General features: G+C 40.3%; 1 protein-coding gene across 4 annotated transcripts in view; it reads right to left on the bottom strand.

Annotated features, from left to right (window-relative positions):
* SEC22A (SEC22 homolog A, vesicle trafficking protein) overlaps window positions 1-17,452 on the bottom strand; it is a 57,105-nt gene extending 39,653 nt beyond the window's left edge. Inside the window, exons 1-2 of one of the 4 annotated variants that reach the window (XM_081065085.1) lie at window positions 17,403-17,452; window positions 10,101-10,301 (exon numbers count right to left, since the gene is read on the bottom strand). In XM_081065085.1, coding sequence (XP_080921211.1) covers window positions 10,101-10,282 — 182 coding nt within the window. In that variant the 5' untranslated portion in view covers window positions 10,283-10,301; window positions 17,403-17,452. Of the gene's footprint in view, window positions 1-10,100; window positions 10,302-16,549; window positions 16,668-17,402 lie in introns of those variants that run through there. The other 3 variants (XM_081065088.1, XM_081065086.1, XM_081065087.1) reach the window with 3 other exon arrangements.
* Window positions 17,453-19,935: the final 2,483 nt, after the last annotated feature.

Genomic DNA, 19,935 nt, shown 5'->3' with positions numbered 1-19,935 from the left:
AAATCTTCACTATCATTAACAAAATTCTGACATATTAGCATTCAAATATACTGGACAATAATTTGAATTGGGATAGAACATAATTCATGATTGGCTTTCACACACTAGGAACTCCCAAGTGGCTAGCTGGGAGCTATTTCATTATCCTTTAATAATATGACTGAAACTTTTAGACTCTTTTTTTTACTGTATTTCCACGTTAATAAGAAAGTGAACCACAGACACCTACATGCTAGTTTATCCCAAATGGTTCCTTTTTGCTTACACTAAATTTAATTAGAGAATTACACGTGAGATAAAGGGAACCATATGTTTTTAAGATTGTATGTTAGCATTTTCAACGAGTCTTTATTCCAAAGTCTTTATTTTACTATAATTGCATTGATGCTCTCTGAAAAGGCTATAAAGTGTTTTATAATACTACGGCTTTTCATAGTAAGGTCAGCCTTAGATGCTGTCTTTCTCTGAAATACAAAGCCAGGTTTCCAAAAGTATATACAGCTCAGTTGATTTACCTTTGTTATCAAAAGACCTCTGCTTTTTCAATTCTCACTGAGAGAGACTGCAAGACTCCCCCCATTCCACTGAGGACCACTCAGAGGAGCTAGTCTAAATCACGCCATGCGTGCCAGTTTGGGCATGCTTTAGCCCACGCATCAGGTTCACTTCATGCACATTTTATGGACAATCTGGTTGTCGTTCTTTGGCCTCGAGGAGGAGGAAGAGAAGTAGTAACAGCAGCAGGTACAGCTTAGTGACCACTTAGTATGAACTAGGCCCTCTGCTAAGTGTTTTACATGTTATTTGAGTGCATTCTCACAGTAAAGGGGCACGGCTGTCTCCATTTTAGATGAAGGACCAGAGGCTCGGGGGCATAGTAACTTACCCAAGGCCACACCATTAAGAAGCAGAGCTGGGACGAACTTAGTTCTACCTCCAAAGCCACATGCACTCCATAACATAACACCCACTTTCCTATGGTACAGATAAATCAATTATGTCCTAATCCACCGACGTTTTTTCCAGCTTTTCCAAGCCACAAATCAGTCTCTATTTTTTCCCCCAATTAAGAGTCATGAACTTTGAGGATTTTGGAACTCAAAAAAAGAAACTCAGAAAGCCCTGCCATCTTCCCCACTTCATCGTGTGCTACCATACTCCTTCCTCTCTGCATTGTAGCCACACCAGTCCAGTTTCAGGTCCTAAGGATATCAACCCACTCCCAACTTGAGAGGTTTCACCAATTCTGTCTTCCTACTTGCAATGTTCCTAACCCCACTGTTACGACGCTCCACTTCTGACCTGGTTAAACCCTACTCATCCTTCAGTTCTTAGCTCAAAATCCCTCCCAGAGCACACACTCTGAATTGATCCCACCAGCTGTTAGTTTTCTTCATGTAACTAACTCAATCTGTAATATATTTATGTGTTTATTTGTTGTAATGTCTTTCTCATTAATATCTATGCTCCATGAAAGCAACAATGATTTCTGTATGGTTCAACACTATATTTAGTACCTAGAATATTTTGTGTCTAGGAAAAAATAAATACTTAATAAATTAGTGAATAAACGAGTAAAAGACGGCATCATTCATTCTTGTATTATGTACAGCCCAGCAGTATCTACACAAAGGATGTACACAAGCAGAAGCTCAATAAATAGTTGACTAAATGACAGAAGAGAGCAGAACTTCACACCTGCTGGTCCAGGCAGTGTTCCCAGAAGCCGTTAGGGTTCAGGTCAGTGAGGCTTCAACATCCCCCTACTTTAAAGAGAGGGTGTTCTCAGGATCCCGGCAGAATTATTCAGCTCTGCAGTGAGCACCGCCAGGTGGCTAGACAGATCTAACAGGTATGTCCGCTCTATATTTTATTACAGTAATTATTAATACACACACACTCCTCTTTTCTCCAGCTTGAGCAAAATTTTTAAATCGCCATTGTCTCTTCCTCCTTTGCTCTAATTTCCTTTTTCTTTTTTATTTCCCTTCTACTTCTGGGCTTCCGTCTTTACAGCTACTCCCTTTCTTCTGGCCAAGGAGTTTACCCCGCCTTATTTTATCTTTGGTTCCTCTCTACAGCACACACACTAGGAACTTCTTTAGGGCCTTCTAGGATCAAGCGTGTCTTAAACAGGTAAGGCTGGCAGACGTTCAAACTCCAGATAAGGGGGATTTACCCCTTTCAACCACTTTGTTATAAAGCTAATTCTATCATATATCCAAGAGGGCCAAAGCTCTGGTGATTCCTAAAGGCCAAAAAATGAAAAAGTATTTTTAGATATTAAACCTCCAGTATCTAATCTTATTTAGGAACTGTCAAAAAGAAGTTTTACATACCACCGATTAAACAATACCATTACTAAGAGTTCTGGCCTGCTGCACCCAACTAAGTAATTCCTGAAAGCAATGATCTTCCCACAAACAGCAGCAGAGCACCAAGTGCAATACACGCCTAGTATTCTGCTGTATGGACTCTGATCAAAGACAACGTCCCTCCTGCCAGGCACCGGCATCACGGGACTGGGAACGCACTTAACACAAGGATATACAAAACAAGACACGAAGATAAAATCGCATTTCGTAGCATGCTAAAGGACAAAGTATATACCAAATTATTTACAAATTGAGACAGTAATAATTAATATTCACATGACATACAATTTTCATCCTGCAATTGTACCATTACACATAGAAAACCTGCCTGTCCTTTTTGTAGCTATGTTTGCCCAGTGAACAGCTTTCCTGTGTGAAGAAAAGTTCTCCAGTAGGACATGCCGTCTCTAATCTACTGTTAAAATTGCTAAAGATGGGAAAAATAATATTTCTGAAATAGAACTTTCCACACTGAATACCAGTCTCTAAAATAAAGTGTTTCAACTTTCAAATATACAAAAAGTTTGACATTATGAAAGTGAGTATGCCTTACGAATATTATCACCAACTATGTCTAATAGGAAACAAAACGAAAACAAGATTTTGCCATCAATGGGACAGTCAGGAGATAAGAACCAGAAAGAGAATTCAGTAACACTGAGTGTCTACCAGGTGCAGCATTCTACCAGAAACTTCCTATTTTCTCACTTATTCCTCTCTTATGTGGGCAACTTTCAATTACCCTCCAATGGTGAAGAGCTAAATCGTAAACACATTATCCCATGAATAAAGACGCATTTCAGTCACTAAATAAGAAAACATTAATATGCAACATGCCAAGCGATAGCAACTTATAATGGTAAGCTAAAGGAGAATCAGATGATTATAAGTGGCCAGAGGTGATTACACCATCAGAGCCTTGGATAAAACACAGGGCAAGAATTAATTGCCCTTTGGCAGCCTTCATTTCCTTTTCTGCAGTTGACCTATGTCCTGATTCACCCTTTCCCACTAACCCTAACACCTTCACACCCCAGAGAATGAAGATCCTCACTTTTTTAGATAATCAATCACAGGTAATCCATAATTTATTTACTTCTGGTTAGTATTCCAGAAGTTTATAGCACCTAGAACTCATTTTCCCACAGAAACTGTATTGTAAGAGTAATTAGGTTCCTAGACTAGTTAAGAGCCTATTTAATACATAGAGTGCTGAAAAGATGTAGATTTTACTATAATAAACAGTAGAAAACAATCATATACATGGCTAGTAATGAGACAAACCAGGAAAGTAGGCCACACAGGTTATTTCCTTCCACCAGGTGGCTTGGGTTTGGTACCTACGGACGGGCTGCATTCTCCTGCCAGGCCCCTCCCAGCAGACACCTAGTCTCCAACAAGACAATGCTGTCTCATCCAGGTTAAACTTCACATATACGCTGTTCCTCATTATTTCTCAATCAATAAAGGGGGGAGGGGTAGTTTCACTGAATTCGCTTACCTTAATTTTTCTCTCCATAAAAAGTGAAAAAAATTAGGAGAATTAGGAATGCACCCTGTCAAGAGAGAGATTATGGGTAAAGGGAGGCTACTCTTTAACTAGAGAATGAGAAAGCTGCAGCCAAAAGACTGTGGTTCAGATATACCATTTATTAGTTTTGTGAGTCCGAACAAGTTTCTTTACATCCCTAAGTCTCAGTTTCCTCATCTGTAAAACAGGAGTGGTAGCACTGTAATGGCCATCTGTCCAGCATCCCTTCTCTCCTTCCCGTTGGGGAATTATCTCTAGCTCCACTACCTATTTTATACGACTTCGGCAAAGCTGCCCATCGAAGGGGTGGGCATGCGAGCCAGGATCCAACTAAGAGTATCTCAGCCTTTTTCCACAATGTTACTCCAGAAGTGGGCCATGACACAGCAAGGCCAATAAAGTCCTTTTCTTGAAACATGGAGTGAGAGGGGTTACTCAGCTGGAATTGAGTAATCCTGGAGCTGCCTGCACAGTGTTTTCTAATATGTGGAGAATCCCCACCTGCAAAAGCAGAGAGAGTGGAGAAATGAGAGATGCCTGATAACATCTGAGTGCCTGGCTCCAGTCAACTGAGCAGCCAGCCTATCCTTCACAATACCCTTTTTTTGCTTAGGCTAGGATGAGTTGTGTTTCTGCCCTAAGCCATGGGAAAGAGCTGTATTATTAGGCATTCACAGAGCTGTTGTGAAATTTAATGATAACATTAGTAAAGGGCCTGGCAATTAAAGGTACTGAGTCATTATTGAAGTTGTTACTCCCGTAATCAGAAAATAACACCAAAGAGTGAAAGGAAAGCATTACCAGAAACTAAAACCAAAAGGCAGGTAAGCCTAAAATATAGCCTTCCCGGCTGGAGGTAGCAGTTTGGGGACAGATACAGTGAAAGTGACTCCTCAGGTAATGAGAGAATCTATGAAGCTCACAATCATTATCAGACTTCAAATGAATTCACAGTGAAAGAACCAAGGAATTTTATTTCTTGCACTAAACTTCACAATAGAGTATGAATGGTCCCCCAAAGGGGTTTGTCTTTTCATAATATCAATGTCTAAATGTTTAAAGAAAGAGATTTCAAAATGTACAACTATGATATTTAAACTTCCCAAACCAATCTCAACATTTTAAGATCTCACATGACACAACTTAATTTTCATGTGGTTCATAATTATTGCTTTAGTCATTGCTGTTTCCTAAGTAGTGACACATGTTTATATATTAAATATTTATGACAGTTTAAAGAAAGTATTCTTCAACTAGCGTAACAGATGAATTCCTTAAAAATTTATAGAGTGAACTGTAATATCACAAGGTAATGTGAAAAGAAATCACATAACTAGATTATGCACACCTTTCCCCAAAGTCAACGAGCCAAGATGAAGAATTCTGGAGAAAACGGAGACTTAATTCCATGGCACTCTGAACACTGCCATACCCCCAAAACAACCATCCCTCCTTGAGCAGCCACGATGATACATGCAAGCATAGTGTCCGCACGAGCCATGCTCCACAGAATGTGCTCCAATAGCTGAACTGAAGTATTCAGTCACTACAATCTGAAGTTCACCGTTTTCCCAATACACAGGGAAAATAAAAGGAATTTTCTCAATTTTAAATGTTACTCTCCGAATTTCTCAAAACTCATCTTCCTCTACCTATTCACCTAGAATCTCATGTGAGGTACCATCTGATTTAGCACATAATTATACACTTAAGTTACTTTGTTTTGGTTCTCAATGGTATTCTGCAAAGAGCATCTCAATTTCTATCCAAATTTGAAAACCACAATGCTAAGAGGTGAGGAATCAAAAATAATACAAGCCAGGGCATCTCAATGAGTTACAATGTGGATAAGGAGAAAAGCTATAGCAATACAAAATTAATTAAAAAGGATGAAAAAATCAAGTCAAATTCTACAGACGATGTGTGAAGGAAGGGAGGTCATTAAAGAAATAGAGGAGATAAAAAGGGGATTCAAAAGAAGTAGGCTGTAAGCTGGGTTTCAAAGGAAAGAGAAGCCTGTACACACAGGGCGAGGAGAGCAGAGCGGCAGGCTGGTGCCAGGGGCAGGGGTGCTCCACCACCACTGCAGATCTGTGAGTTTTAGCTGGCAAACTCATGGTGGGCAGAAAAAGAGGTGTCATGTGAGAATTTTAAGTAAGTCAGGAGACACACATAAACTCCCTATTGTATACCGTGTTTCCCCCAAAATAAGACCTAGCCAGACCATCAGCTCTAAAGTGTCTTTTGGAGCAAAACTTAATATAAGACCCGATGTTATATCATACTATATTATATTATGTTATAAGACCTGGTCTTATATTATATTAAAATAAGACTGAGTCTTATATTAATTTTTGCTCCAAAAAACACATTAAAGCTGATTGTCCGGCTCGGTCTTATTTTGGGGGGAACGTGGTATATTTCACTCTAAATCTGTCATATAGCATAAAAACCCCAATGATTTAGAAACTAACGAACAAGACCTCTAATCAATGATAGAAAATATATAAAACCCAGTTTCTTATCAAGAAGTAAAACTAAAAATTCTCTGTAGTTTAATCCTTTTTTCAAACTTGGCTACAACTACAAAAATTACATGCACAGAGGCTTTTCCATCAGTGGTTCTGAAAGCCATGTAACCTTTAGACATTTCTAAATTGTATTCTTAGATCAAGCCAGATTAGACCTCTGCTGATTCACCCCACTCCTAAACTTGCTTGTAAAATTGCTTTTTGCATCCTGCCATTTGCTTACAGTAAGGAACATTACAAGAAAAAAAATCATAAAAAGCTCATTGTTATGGACGCTGGAAGAAGGCAATCCAAATGCGTCTCATTTTACATACATCAAATCTCAGTAACATGAAAAGCAATGTTTTCACCCAATGGACATTAGGAATCCTGTAAATGATCCATTATCCCCTTTGTTTTAGCCACAAGGAAGCTCAAAGCAATGTTTGTAGCCCTTTCTAAGAAATGAGTGGACTATATAGTTTGTGTCTCCAGAAGGAAATGTAACTTCAGTTTATTATACTCCTAACCTTTATTTTTTCTTCATAAGATTCTCTTACCTGTACTCGGGTTTTTTTTTGTTTTTTTTTTTTTTTTGTAAGTTGAAGTCACAACAGTCAAACAGAATTGGAGGGGGTGTTAAAAATGTTATTAGTTTGGTGCAAAAATCACTGCGGTTTAAAAGGCTGAAAATAATTACAAAAACCGCAATTCCTTTTGCACCAACCGAATACTACATTCTACTCTTCTTTTAAGAGAATAAGGTAGAGGAACAAAAAACATTTGCAAAAAAGTTGTGGGTGCGTTTGTTTGTTTGTTTTTTAAGTCCAGATCTCTGCCAGAATTAATATACTACATCAAGACAATCTTCTATAATGCTGACCTCTGTGTACAGCACTATGCAAAATAAATAACTAAAACTCAACATAGTGATCCAGGGCACTAAAAGAGCCTGTGTATTGAATAAAATATTAAAATGTTTCAAGTTTTTATCTCCAAAACATTTCAGAATAGGCTAAGACATCATTTTAGATATATTCACCACCACCACCACCACCATTTTCCAGATAAACCCTCAGAAAACCCAATGAAAGATAATAGCTCATTATCTTACCATTACGCAGATGATCTGAGTAATTATAGACATTCTCTAAGGTTCCAGTCTGGGCCTCTCAGAAACTCAGTGGGCATTCTGACCCTCAGTTTCAACTTCTGTATGATTCCAAAATCTCTACCTCACACCGACTGGACCGCCTTGTCATAATCTCAACTAGCATGGAGCTTCGTTATCTTGCTCTTCTTCCGCACCCCCCATACGCAATCCTCTCCAAAGACCTCCTTCTGTCCAGTTCCCAGATTGCAGTCATCTCGGTACCTTCCTGCTCCTCATCTCTGGTATTCCATCTTATCAGGCTTAATTGTTTCTTCTTTTGAAGTGTCTTTATGGTTGGCAATTTCCTTTTCATTTGCACTTGTATTTTATCAGGTCAGGCACTACTTATAAGTTAACCTCTCTCCTCTGAGACTTTCCATTCCACCCGTTATTCTAGTGTCACTTCTCTCAAACCTGCAGTCACAACTTCCTATAACCTATTACATCAAAGTGACATCTCTCAATCTCAACTTTCAGGGAAATCCAGGATCTGGCCCCATAATAATTATCTCACATTTCCCACAACTATCCTTGAATCACCATTCACTTCCCGAGGCCAAGCAGGTTAATGCAATTACCATGCTGAGTCACATTCTTATTATTCTGCCTCTCCCCACTATACCTGGAATGCCCTCGTCTCGGCCTTAGCCAAATCTTACTATTTCTTCAGTACATGGCTCATGTCTTCTCTCGGTAATGAAGCTCTGCCTTCATTATATCCTACATGGACCTTGTTCTTATTTGATTTCGTGCTGTGTGCACAATCAGTATCAAACCGCTCAGAAGTTAACTGTGCTCTAATTATTTCATGGGTTTGTCCTCCAATGTGGTCTTATCTATTCCCAGGGTTTTAATTACAAAGTGTAAGCCGACCCCCAAATATAAACCTCCACACTTGTCCTTCTTCACTAAACTTCAGACTTACACGTCCAGCTACCTGCCTAACAGTACCTCTTAGACGTCTAATGGGCATCTCGGAATTCACATGTCCAAACAGAACTCTTGGTTCTTACCCCTGAGACACTTATCTTCCAGTCGTGTTCATTTCAGCCCCATTATCTATCCAGTTCCTCAGGACAAAAATCTAGAAGTGACTCTTGACTCTTCTCTTTCCCTCACATCCCACTTCAATACATGAAGATTTGTTGGTGCTCCTCCCCAAATAGAGCCCATATCCAACCACTTCTCACTATCACCCTTGTTCCAGTTACCCTGTCTGAACTTTTCTAAGAGTCTCCTAAACGATCTCTGTGCTTCCACTCTTTTCTCCTGAGAGCCCATTCTTCATAGGGCAGCCAGGATGATCTACTCAAAGCCCAAATCAGATCATGTAACTCGCCAGCTTAAAGCTCTCCGATGGCTTCCTATTGCATTAGACTCCATCCAAACTCCTCACAGCCCAGAAGGCCCTACATACCCTGCCTCATTCCTACCCTTCCAGCATCACCTTCTGCCACTCTATTAACTGTCCATAGTGCTCAGTAGCTCTGGTTTTCTGTCCATCCCTTGATCTGTATCAGCGGCCTCCTGCACTGGCTGTTATCTCTGCCTTGCTCTGCGTTCATAGCCTCCTTCATATAACTGCCTCTTTCTCATCTTTTAGGTTTCTGCTCAAATGTCACCCTCTCCGGACCTTGACGACCATAAAGTCACTCTTTATCCCGCTGTCCAGTTTTACTTTCTTTATATACAATAAATAGTGATGAATGCTATCCCCTCACTAGAACGTAAACTTCCTAAGTTCTTTGAGGGCAGGTATCATGTAAGATTTTTTGTATTTCCCATTTCAGTTTGTCTAGGCATGTAAGAATAAATACCAAGCGATCAACGTATAAGATGAAATATCTGTGATCTGTAAAACTATAAATTTTTCTAAAGCCAGATATAAACACAGAGAAACTGCAAAAAGGGTGATGAAGTGATGACTAATATTCAGTAAAAGTTCAGAACCACGATTCTTGACTTAACAAGTTTTCCTAAACTAAACAAACACGAATTTCTATTGTAACCATTTATATTTCATTAAAATGACAACTACTGGGCCAGCCCGGTGGCTCAGGCGGTTAGAGCTCCATGCTCCTAACTCCGAAGGCTGCTGGTTCGATTCCCACATGGGCCAGTGGGCTCTCAACCACAAGGTTGCCAGTTCAATTCCTCGAGTCCCTCAAGGGATGGTGGTCTCCGTCCCCTACAACTAAGACTGAACACAGCACCTTGAGCTGAGCTGCCTCCCGGATGGCTCAGTTGGTTGGAGTGTGTCCTCTCAACCACAAGGTTGCCAGTTCGATTCCTCGACTACCGCAAGGGATGGTGGGCTGCTCCCCCTACATCTAGCAACAGCAATTAAACCTGGAGCTGAGCTGCGCCTCCACAACTAAGATTGAAAGGACAACTTGACTTGGAAAAAAGTCCTGGAAGTACACACTGTTCCCCAATAAAGTCCTGTTCCCCTTCCCCAATAAAATCTTAAAAAAAAAAAAAAATGACAACTACTAAGCCAGTGATTTTCATGAAGCAAACTGAAGTCTTACTTAATGTGATAATGTCCAGTTTTCAAGGTGCACCTATCAGGAAGCTGAGCAAGTTTCCTCGAGAGCATTTTAGAATACTTCCTGCACTCCTGCAAGCCCGTGCCTTGTTCATAGTCAGTAGAAGCAGAAAGCGGCAGTCCATCTCTGACACGAAGGACTGAGGCAGATAAAATCATAGACATTTCAACCGATGGAAAAGACCTAAAACAAAATGAACAATTTGGATTAGAAAAAAAATTAGAACCAAAGCTGATAAACAGTGCAAAAATATTAAACTCACTAATAATCAAAGACATACTAATTAAAATGGTGACTTCCCATACTTTCCTTAACAAATTAGCTTTAAAAAAAAAAAAAGACTACTTGCTTCTTTCTGGCATTCTCATACGTGGAAGTAAATAATGGAATGAACATCATTCTCAAAACAATTTGGCAATATTCAACAGAGTTTAAAAATACTCATGGCCTTCGTCCACAAAAAAAATTAAATATATAACTCTTCCTAAGGAAAGTAATCAGATGCAGACAAAATTTAAACAGAAAAACATCCTTTAACAGCAATAACTGAAAACAACCTAAATATCAAGTAACGGGGACGGTATACCCCTCCGATAGTACATCCATATGACGGAATATAATGCAGAAACTGAAAGTTATGTTTGTAAAAAATAGTTTAATAATGTGGTAAAATGCTTATATATTTGGTAGGGGAGAAAAAGCAGGATAAAAACTATAAGTGTTGTTTTCCAGAAAGAAAAAGAGAAGAGAAGAATAAATGGAGAAACAGATACTGGAAGAAAACATACAAAAATTAGAATAATGCTTATATCCAGGAAATAGTGGGTGATTATCATTTTAAAATTTCCTAAATTTTCGTATTTCACAATGGACATACATTACTTTTATAACCAGAAAAATTTTTTTTTATTTAAAATAAATCTTAAAGCTAAAGGAACACTGGTTTTAATACTGTTCTCAATCTTTTTACCAGAAAGTGAAAAATAATAGCCTGCTTTACTAGATTCTGGTCATGCTTTACAAAAATAGATGAAAAGACAACATAGGCCTGGGTGTGAAAGAAATCAGTCAAACTTTGATAAAACATACACAGTAGTTTTCAAATTTTAGCTTGTATAAAAACCACTGGGAGTTTAGTTAGAAATGCAGATTTCTCCTAGACAAGGAAAAGCTAAAAGAGTTCATTACCACCAAACACGTATTACGAGAAATGTTAAAGGGGGAAGAGAAGGAACATAAAAATATGAATAAAATGTCAATAACTACATACATATCAATAATTACTTTAAATGCAAATTGATTAAATACTCCAATAAAAAGACATAGGGTGACTGAATGGATAAGAAAACAAAACCCGTACATATGCTGCATACAAGAAACCCACTTCATATCAAGACAAATATAGACTTGAAAGCAAAAAAAATGGAAAAAGACATTTTACGCAAATGGAAATGGAAAAAAAGACTGGGGTAGCAATACTTATAACAGAAAAAGAAGACTTCAAAACAAAGGTTATAATGACACAAAGAAGGACATTTCATAATAATAAAAGGATCAATCCAACAAGAGGATATAACCTTTGTAAACATTTATGCATCCAATGTACGTGCACCTAAATATACAAAGCAAATATTGATGGATATAAAGGGATCAACAGTAATACAGTAACAGCAGGGGACTTTAACACCCCATTGATATCAATGGAAAGATCATCCAGACCAAAAATCAACAAGGAAACAGTGATCTTAAATGACACATTAGACCAGATGGATTTAATTGGTATTTTTAAAACATTTCACCCCAAAGCAGCAAAATATATATTCTTTTTAACTGCACATGGAACATTTTCCAGGACAGACCACATGGTAGGCTACACTCAATAAATTTAAGAAGACTGCAGTCATATCAAGCATCTTCTCCAGTTATAATCGTATGACACTAGAATCAATTACAAGAAGAAAACTGAAAACACACAAACAAGTGGAGTCTAAATAACATACTTAAACAATTGAATTAAACAATTGAATTAAACAATTGAAACAATTGAATTAAACAATGAATGGGTCAACAATGAGATCAAGGAAAAAGTCAAAAGGTACCTTGAGACAAATGAAAACACAATAACTCAAAAATCTATGCGACACACACAGCCAAAGCAGTTCTAAGAGGGAAATTCATAGCAATACAGGCCAACCCAACAAACAAGAAAAATCTCAAACAATCTAACCTTACCCCTAAAGGAACTAGAAAAAGAACAAACAAAGCCCAAAGTGAGTGGAAGGAAAGAAATAATAAAGATAAGAAATGAATGATATACAGTCTAAAAAAACAATACCAAAGATCAATGAAACCAAGAGCTAGTTCCTTGAAAAAATAAACAAAATTGATAAACTTTTAACCAGACTCTCAAGAAACAAAGAGAGAACCCGAGTAAATAAAATCAGAAATGAAAGAAGTGACAACTGATACCACAGAAATACAAAGGATTACAAGAAAATACTACAAACAATTATATGCTAACAAATTTGACAATCTGGAAGAAATAGATAAATTCCTAGAAATACACAATCTTCCAAGGCTGAATCAAGAAGAAACAGAAAATCTGAATCGACTGATTTCTATAAATGAAATTGAATCAGTAATCAAAAACCTCCCCACATACTAAAATCCTGGACCAGGTGGCTTCACAGGTGAATTTTAGCAAACATTCAAAGAATTAACATCTATCCTTCTCAACTAAAGTTCCAACATGACTATCCAAATCATTTTTTTTTCTATTCTAAAAGTGGTAAAAAGAGAAAGCTGAGATCCCTCAAGGGATAATATCTATACTATAATCCCCTTTTAAAAATTGTTAACATGTTTTATTTAATTAAACAATTGCTACATTTAGCCTCAGTGTAAGAAAGTAGGCAAATGTCTTACTTCATATCCTTAACCATTTATTATTTAAATATAAAACTTTTGTCTTTACAGAAGTATACTGTAACACAAGGACTACTCCAGGAATTAACATGAAGGCAGGGTTGTGATCTATAGTTTCCAAACATCCATATACTTAGTTTTTAAAAGCAGACTGCACTCTTTTATGCCTGATCTTTTTCTGGGATCCCAACAGAATTAGGAAGTATCTTTATTATAGGTTGCCAACTTTCATGTAATCTTCAAAGTTACTCTTTTCTTCTTTATGACTTGAAAGGCACAAAACTAAAATTCATACTTCCTAAAACATATACTGAGAAAAGAATATCAACCTGTAAATTCCATTCATTTAGCATTTATTGAGTACTGTTAAAAGAAAGAGCCACAGGCCCAAAATGGCATCACTTGTGTTAAATGTCCATGATAACAAACCTAGATTAAACACCTAACCTAATTGCAGTTTCAGCCTCTCCCAGGAGTGGAGTTTTAAACCAATCACTCTGGAATTTCCTGATCCACTAGTGAGGTAATCTGCCTCATAAGACCCCCTGCCATTCCCTGCCTAAAATAATCTACTCTTAACTTTTTAGTTCCACCCTCTTTCTGCCTATAAAAACCTTCCATTGTGCATAACCTGCCAGACTCACAGATCTTCCAAATGACTGTTGAATTTTGTTTTTAACAGTACGTACTGTGTGCCAGGGACTATGGCAGACATTAGGAATACACAGTTCCTACCATCAAAAAGCATCAGCCCAGAATTAAAGAAATTCAGATGAAAAAAAGCAAACGATGCAAGCTGTGTAGCACACCACTTTACTAATTAGAAAACTACACTTAGACGAACTTATTTCAGATATTCCTAATACATACCTTTAGGCTTGTAACCAAAATTCTTAAAAGGCTGTCAAGAAACTGTTTCTATTTATCAGCAGATAAGATTTTTCTGAGAAAAAGTCTCTTCCTCTCAGAGTCAACTGACCTTGCATCCAGACCGAACAAAAAAACTTGAGATGACTGTCCAATGAGCAATGCCAGGCTTGACTAATTTGTATATAGACTTCAATCACCTTAGGATAAGCAATTTCTCCTCTATCAACTCGATAAATATTACCCACCCTTTCTTTTTTCTTTTTACCATGGATTCTTAAGGCAGTTCCTTAAAACCAAAAACAAAACCAAAAAGCTCATCTTATCTGGACTGTGCTAGTATGAAGAGGCATCTGTCTACATCAAGGTCAAGCTAGGGTTAGAGTACCCTTAAAGGAGTCTAGGCAAGGTGGTGGTTGGAAAAACCAAGGAAGAGTCAATGGGAACTGGGGAAAGAAAAAGGTTAAGATACTTGCCAATTAGAGTGATAGATTTAGAGTGACAATTGAGGAGCAGAAGTAGTTTTATCAGGGCCATTGATACATTTTTAGGCCACTAGTCTATTTTCCCTTACCTTTAACACTGGAAAAATATTACATATGCCTTTAGACAGTGCAGAAAACTCACAGGGAATCTTGAGTACTGGCCTCTCCCCAAGCAAATGCTAGAGGAAAAAGCTCAAGTTGGAATCTAGATAGGTCTGGGTAAAAATTTATGTAAAGGCCAAAGAAAAGAAACTCCCATAATACCACACCGCCATAGCAGGGGTTAGCAATCTTTTAGATAACAAGATGCCGACTTTTCTTCTTCTAGAACCTTGTGGGGTAATGCCTGTGGGTCCAAGGTACCAGGAAGGCAATCTCTCAAACAGTAATAAACAAACCAAACATATAAGTACATTTTATATCTACTTTCTAGCACTATGCTTTCATAAATGCCTCTTTCTTTTAAGATAAAAAAATTTCATTTTGGGTTAATCACTCTTATTTTATTTTAGGTCATTATTTCCCAAACTCCAGTCATCCAAGTACCATTTTCAGAATTCTTACCATATCCGCATCCCACCTGTACTATTATGTACCTAATAGAGGTCTTTCGTTTGACTTATTTATTGTCTTATCCTTAGCAATAGCATCTGTGAAATCAGTTTTGAGGTGTTAGGTTTTTCTCCTAATATACACTAAAGCAGATAACTTTTGGGGTTTCATTCAAATGTGTATGAAAATTCTGGAGAAATTTTAAAAAGTGTTCATCTGCTTATCACTCAAATTATCTTGCATATCTTACGGTACCAAAATTTGGGAAATACTACCTTGGTACATATTATTTTATTAAAAGTGCTAACAGAGATCTGTGAGAATTGGGGGCGGGGGATGTCATTTGGGGAGAAAGCTACACTATTCCGCACAGGGTGGGGGCAAGATTGAGAGAAAACGGTAGGTCTTACACAGCAATAGTTTAGCAAGAAGGCAAACAGAGCTTGAAGAGGAAAAGCGGAAAGGGTACCAAGGACAACCAGAATTTATTTTGCAACTTGCTCTTCCCCACCTCCCCCCCACAACCTCTCCAGCAGCCTTCGATACTCCTATTACAGGTGTTTGCATTACACAGAGTGTGCAGACCTCAGGCTCCACAGTATGTGCAGACCCTCATCTAGGAACATTTGTGTAACACTTCATCATTCACAAACAGAGAGGGAGATACATAATCTTCATATTACAGATGAGGAAACGCCCTTTCTCAATGCCACACTGCTAATGTATGGCAGGCAGAACTGGTGCTTAAACCTAAGTTTCTTGTATCTCTGCATCACTACGCGACACCAATCTCCTAAAACCAACCAGGGGCAAGAACCCAGTGATACAGAATCTAGCTATTCATTTTGGATTAACAATAAAAGACCAGCTTACAATTTTCTTTAGAGGCAGTACAGCATGTTAGTTAACAGGATGGACTCTGGAACCAGATTACCGGAGCTCAACAACTGGCTCCACCATATACTGTGTAAACGTGGGCAAGCTTTGTCTTTCTAGACTCAATTTCCTCACCTGTAAATCGTGGCTACTAACAGTATCTATCTCATAGAGTTATTTTAAAGATACGAATAGTATCTACCTCACAGGAACATGTACAGAACCTGAACCACTGCCTTGCAGAATACAAGTACATTATCGTTTGCTATTATTATTTACTGACTGCTCTTTATTTACCGGGCACTTTATACACACTACCTCATATGAGCCTTTCAATAACCTATGCGATAGGCATCATCCGTTCCGTTTCACTTTTGAGGAAATTCAGACCCAGAAGGATTAAGTAATTTATTCAATCCCTAAACCAGCGAGTGACAGACTGAACCCCAGGCCTGCCTCTGACCACCCTACGGGTCGTTGCCTCTCAATTTATCCACGCTTCTCCCAGCTGCATGGACCGGTCCCAGGCACCCCTTTCGATAAGACCTGGGCTTTTTTCACACACCCCTATAAAACATACTTGGATTTTTAAAAATCCGTCATACACCCAAAGCAGCACCAAACAGAGATCACGGTTCTCAACACACGAAACACCCAGATGTTCCACTAACTGAGGGTATGGTCACCGACGTCGGAGTCAAACGCTGAACGACAACCTTCACATACCACAAATTGTCGGTACTACTGAAGGCACCGCCTAATTCCTCGTCATCTCAGCACAGGAGCCAGCGCCGGGAACCAGGATGCTGGGAGTCAGAGTTTTAGAAAGCGGCCGTTCTCCCCGTCCGCCGGGATGCCAGCACCTCCCGCCGGGAGGCCGGCCCTCAGGCCCCGGGCCGCGCACGGGCTGCGGCTGCGCAGGAGGGATTTTCCCAGGCTCGCCAAGTGCCCCCCTCGGTGGATGACCCGGGAAACCCAGGAGCAACGGAGAAGTCCAAAGCTGCTTTCACCGGCAGAGGGATTCGAGTCGGCGGGGCTCGGCCTCCGGTTTCGGAGCCCCCCGCCACCTGCCGGGCCCCCTGCGCACGTGTGCGTGGCACAGCGTGCCCAAGGGGCCACTAACAGGGCTTTCAGACGCTTCCGACGGAACTCCCTGGGCTCCTTGCTCACCCAGTTCCCACAAAACGCAAAGAAAAGCCGGACTCAAACCCCACCCGGCCTCAAAGAAACAGGAGATGCCACGTCAAGCTCTGGGGCAGCCTCGGGGGATCACGGCGTTTCGGACAGGGAACGCCCCCTGCCCGGGCCGCCCCATCCCCGGGGCGGGTCAGCCCCACGCCCCCCGCAAGTCGCAGCGGACGAACTCCCCGCCACGCCGCCCCGCCAGAGCTCCTAGGCTCCAGTGACACCCGGTGTCCGCCCCCACCGCACGGGCTTGGCTCCCGCCCTGCGTAGGTCTGGACCCCACAGCCAGGGCCAGGGCCGTGGCGGGAGGCGGGGAGCGCCGGGGGAGCGGCCAGCCAGGGGCTCGGCGACCCCGACAGGGGCGGAACGAGGACTGGGAAGGGCCGCGCCGTACCTGCAGAGCCGGGACCAGCCGCTCCGAGTCACGCGGCCCGCAGTGCATTGTGGGGCAAGGGCGTGGCCTTGCCGCGGGGCAGCCCGGCGTCCAACGCGGCAGGCGCCCGGCGGGACCAAGCCCCGCCCTGGTCCTCTCCGCTCGCTCAGGCCAATCAGGTTCAGTGAGAAGGACACACTGACCCGCCCCCTCCCAGGGCCCAAGGTAGTCCCGCCCCCTCCAGGAGAGATTGGCAGTTTTTCACGCACCTACGTCAAGAGAGTGTTTACTTCTGTAGTGGTAGGCGGTGCTGTCCCTCGCAAATAAATCTAATCTCTTCCGCCTGCCTCCTGTATTTGGAGGCAGTTTGTCTCTCGTGCGGCCCTACAGCAAACGCTTGTCCACGGCGCAGGAGAGAAAACCCCTCCGAATGAGCGAGAACGGTTCCTGCCCCACTTAGCACCACACAGGAGGAGGCACCTAACCTTAGCCGAGAAATCCTAGATGCACGCCCTGCGGCCCCTGCCAGTCTTTGCACCTGTCATGCATTATTAACTAAGCACTTACTGTGTACCATGTGCCCAGCGCGGTGTTAGGCATTGGGTTACGGGAGTAAAAGTAACACCGGGTGCAATCTAAAGTGTGATCGGAGCAAGAGGTGTTAAAACATAACTCATTACATAATTATAAATTGTGATCAGAACTGTGATGAAAACGTAGTGGGTGTGATGATGGGCTAATTCTGGCCTATCAGGGGAAAGTTCTTGAAAGGAGTACCTTTTAAGCTCCAGGCATATGAGAGAGCCTTAAAGAATGTTCAAGGCCAAGGGAGCATTATGTGTGAGGTTGTTAGGGCACGAGAGAACTTGGTGTGTTCTAAGAACTGAGAGGAAGTCGGAGTGACTGGGGTGTAGGGAGCACACGTGGGCTGAGACGAGGCAAAGGCCAGACCACGCAGGCTCTCATTGGCCACATTATAGATTTTAGACGGTATTTTGGAATGTATCCTAAGGTCAATGGGCAGCTACTAGGGAGCGTTAAGTAGGGTCTGATTTACATATTTAAAAGCTCACTCAGGCTGTTTGTGGAGAATGGTTGACAAGAGGGCAGGAGGGGTTGCTGGAAGGCCAGTTTGGAGGCAATTACATTAGTCAAGGCCCAAGATGATGGTCTTGAACTAGGATAATGGCAGTAGAGACAGAAAGAGTTGGATAGTTTTGAGACATATGTAAACCAGAGGTGGACTCCAAGGGGTTTAATGAATTGGTTTGCTGGGGAGGGCAAAGAAAAGAGGAGCATTAAGGATGACTCCTTAAGTAACTAGCTGGGTTAAGAGGTCATTTACTGATTTGGGGAACATAGAAGGAGAAGCAAATGGTTGGCATGTGTTAAGTTTGAGGTGCTTATAAATGGAGATCTCAGACAGATTTGGATATGTAAATCTGGACTTCAGAAGAAATGTCTGGACTAATTATATAAATTTAGTGGTTGCTGGAGTGGGTTAACCCAGCAATTCCACTCCTAGATATATATGCAACAGAAATGTATTTATATGTTTACCAAAAGACATTTCTAAGAATGTTCATAGGATGAATACATTTTACAACATTCACATAGTGAAATAGTATACAGGAAAGAGAATGAACAATCTAACAGCTACACATAATACATAGATGAATGTCACAATCATAAAATGAAATGAAAGAAACCAGACACAAAAATTGTATACTACACGATCCCACTTATATAATGTTCAAAAACAGACAAAAATAATAGATGGTAAAGAAGTCAGAAAAACCACAATGAGATACCACCTCACTCCAGTCAGAATGACTGTCATCAATAAATCAACAAACAACAAGTGCTGGTGAGGATGTGGAGAAAACGGAACCCTCGTGCACTGTTGGTGGGATTGCAGATTGGTGCAGCCACTATGGAAATCAGTATGGAAGCATCTCAAAAAACTGGAAATGGAACTACCTTATGACCCAGCAATTCTACTCTTAGGTATCTATCCAGAGAAATCCAAAATGCTAATTTGAAAAAATGTATGCACCCCTATGTTTACTGCAGCTCTATTCACAATAGCCAAGACATGGAAACAATTGAAATGCCCACTGGTAGAGGACTGGATTAAGAAACTGTGGTACCTTTATACAATGGAGTATTACTCAGCTATAAAGAAGAATAAAATCTTGCCATTTGCAATGATATGGATGGAGCTAGACTTTATGCTTGAATGAAACTTAACAATCTTTAAAGAAAGATAAAATCCATGCACTAAATCATGGTATAACTATAATGTCCAGTATACAATAAAAAATGCTATGTATGTGAAGAAGCAGGAAAATGTAAAGCATAAACAGGAGAAAACTCAGTCAATAGAAACAGACTCAGAAATGACAAAGATGATGAAATTAGCAGATGTGGACTTAAAAGCAGCTATTATACATATAATCAAAAAATTAAAGGAATACATAATGAAGGAAATGGAGACTATAAAAAGAACCAAATAAAACTTCCAGATATGACCCCAATTGTGTTAGCTCCTAGG

Source organism: Rhinolophus hipposideros, assembly GCF_964194185.1.
Source record: "Rhinolophus hipposideros genome assembly, chromosome: 2".
NCBI classification, from domain to species: domain Eukaryota; kingdom Metazoa; phylum Chordata; class Mammalia; order Chiroptera; family Rhinolophidae; genus Rhinolophus; species Rhinolophus hipposideros.
The sequence above is the reverse complement of the archived record's forward strand: the minus strand, read 5'-3'. Positions and strand labels throughout refer to the sequence as shown.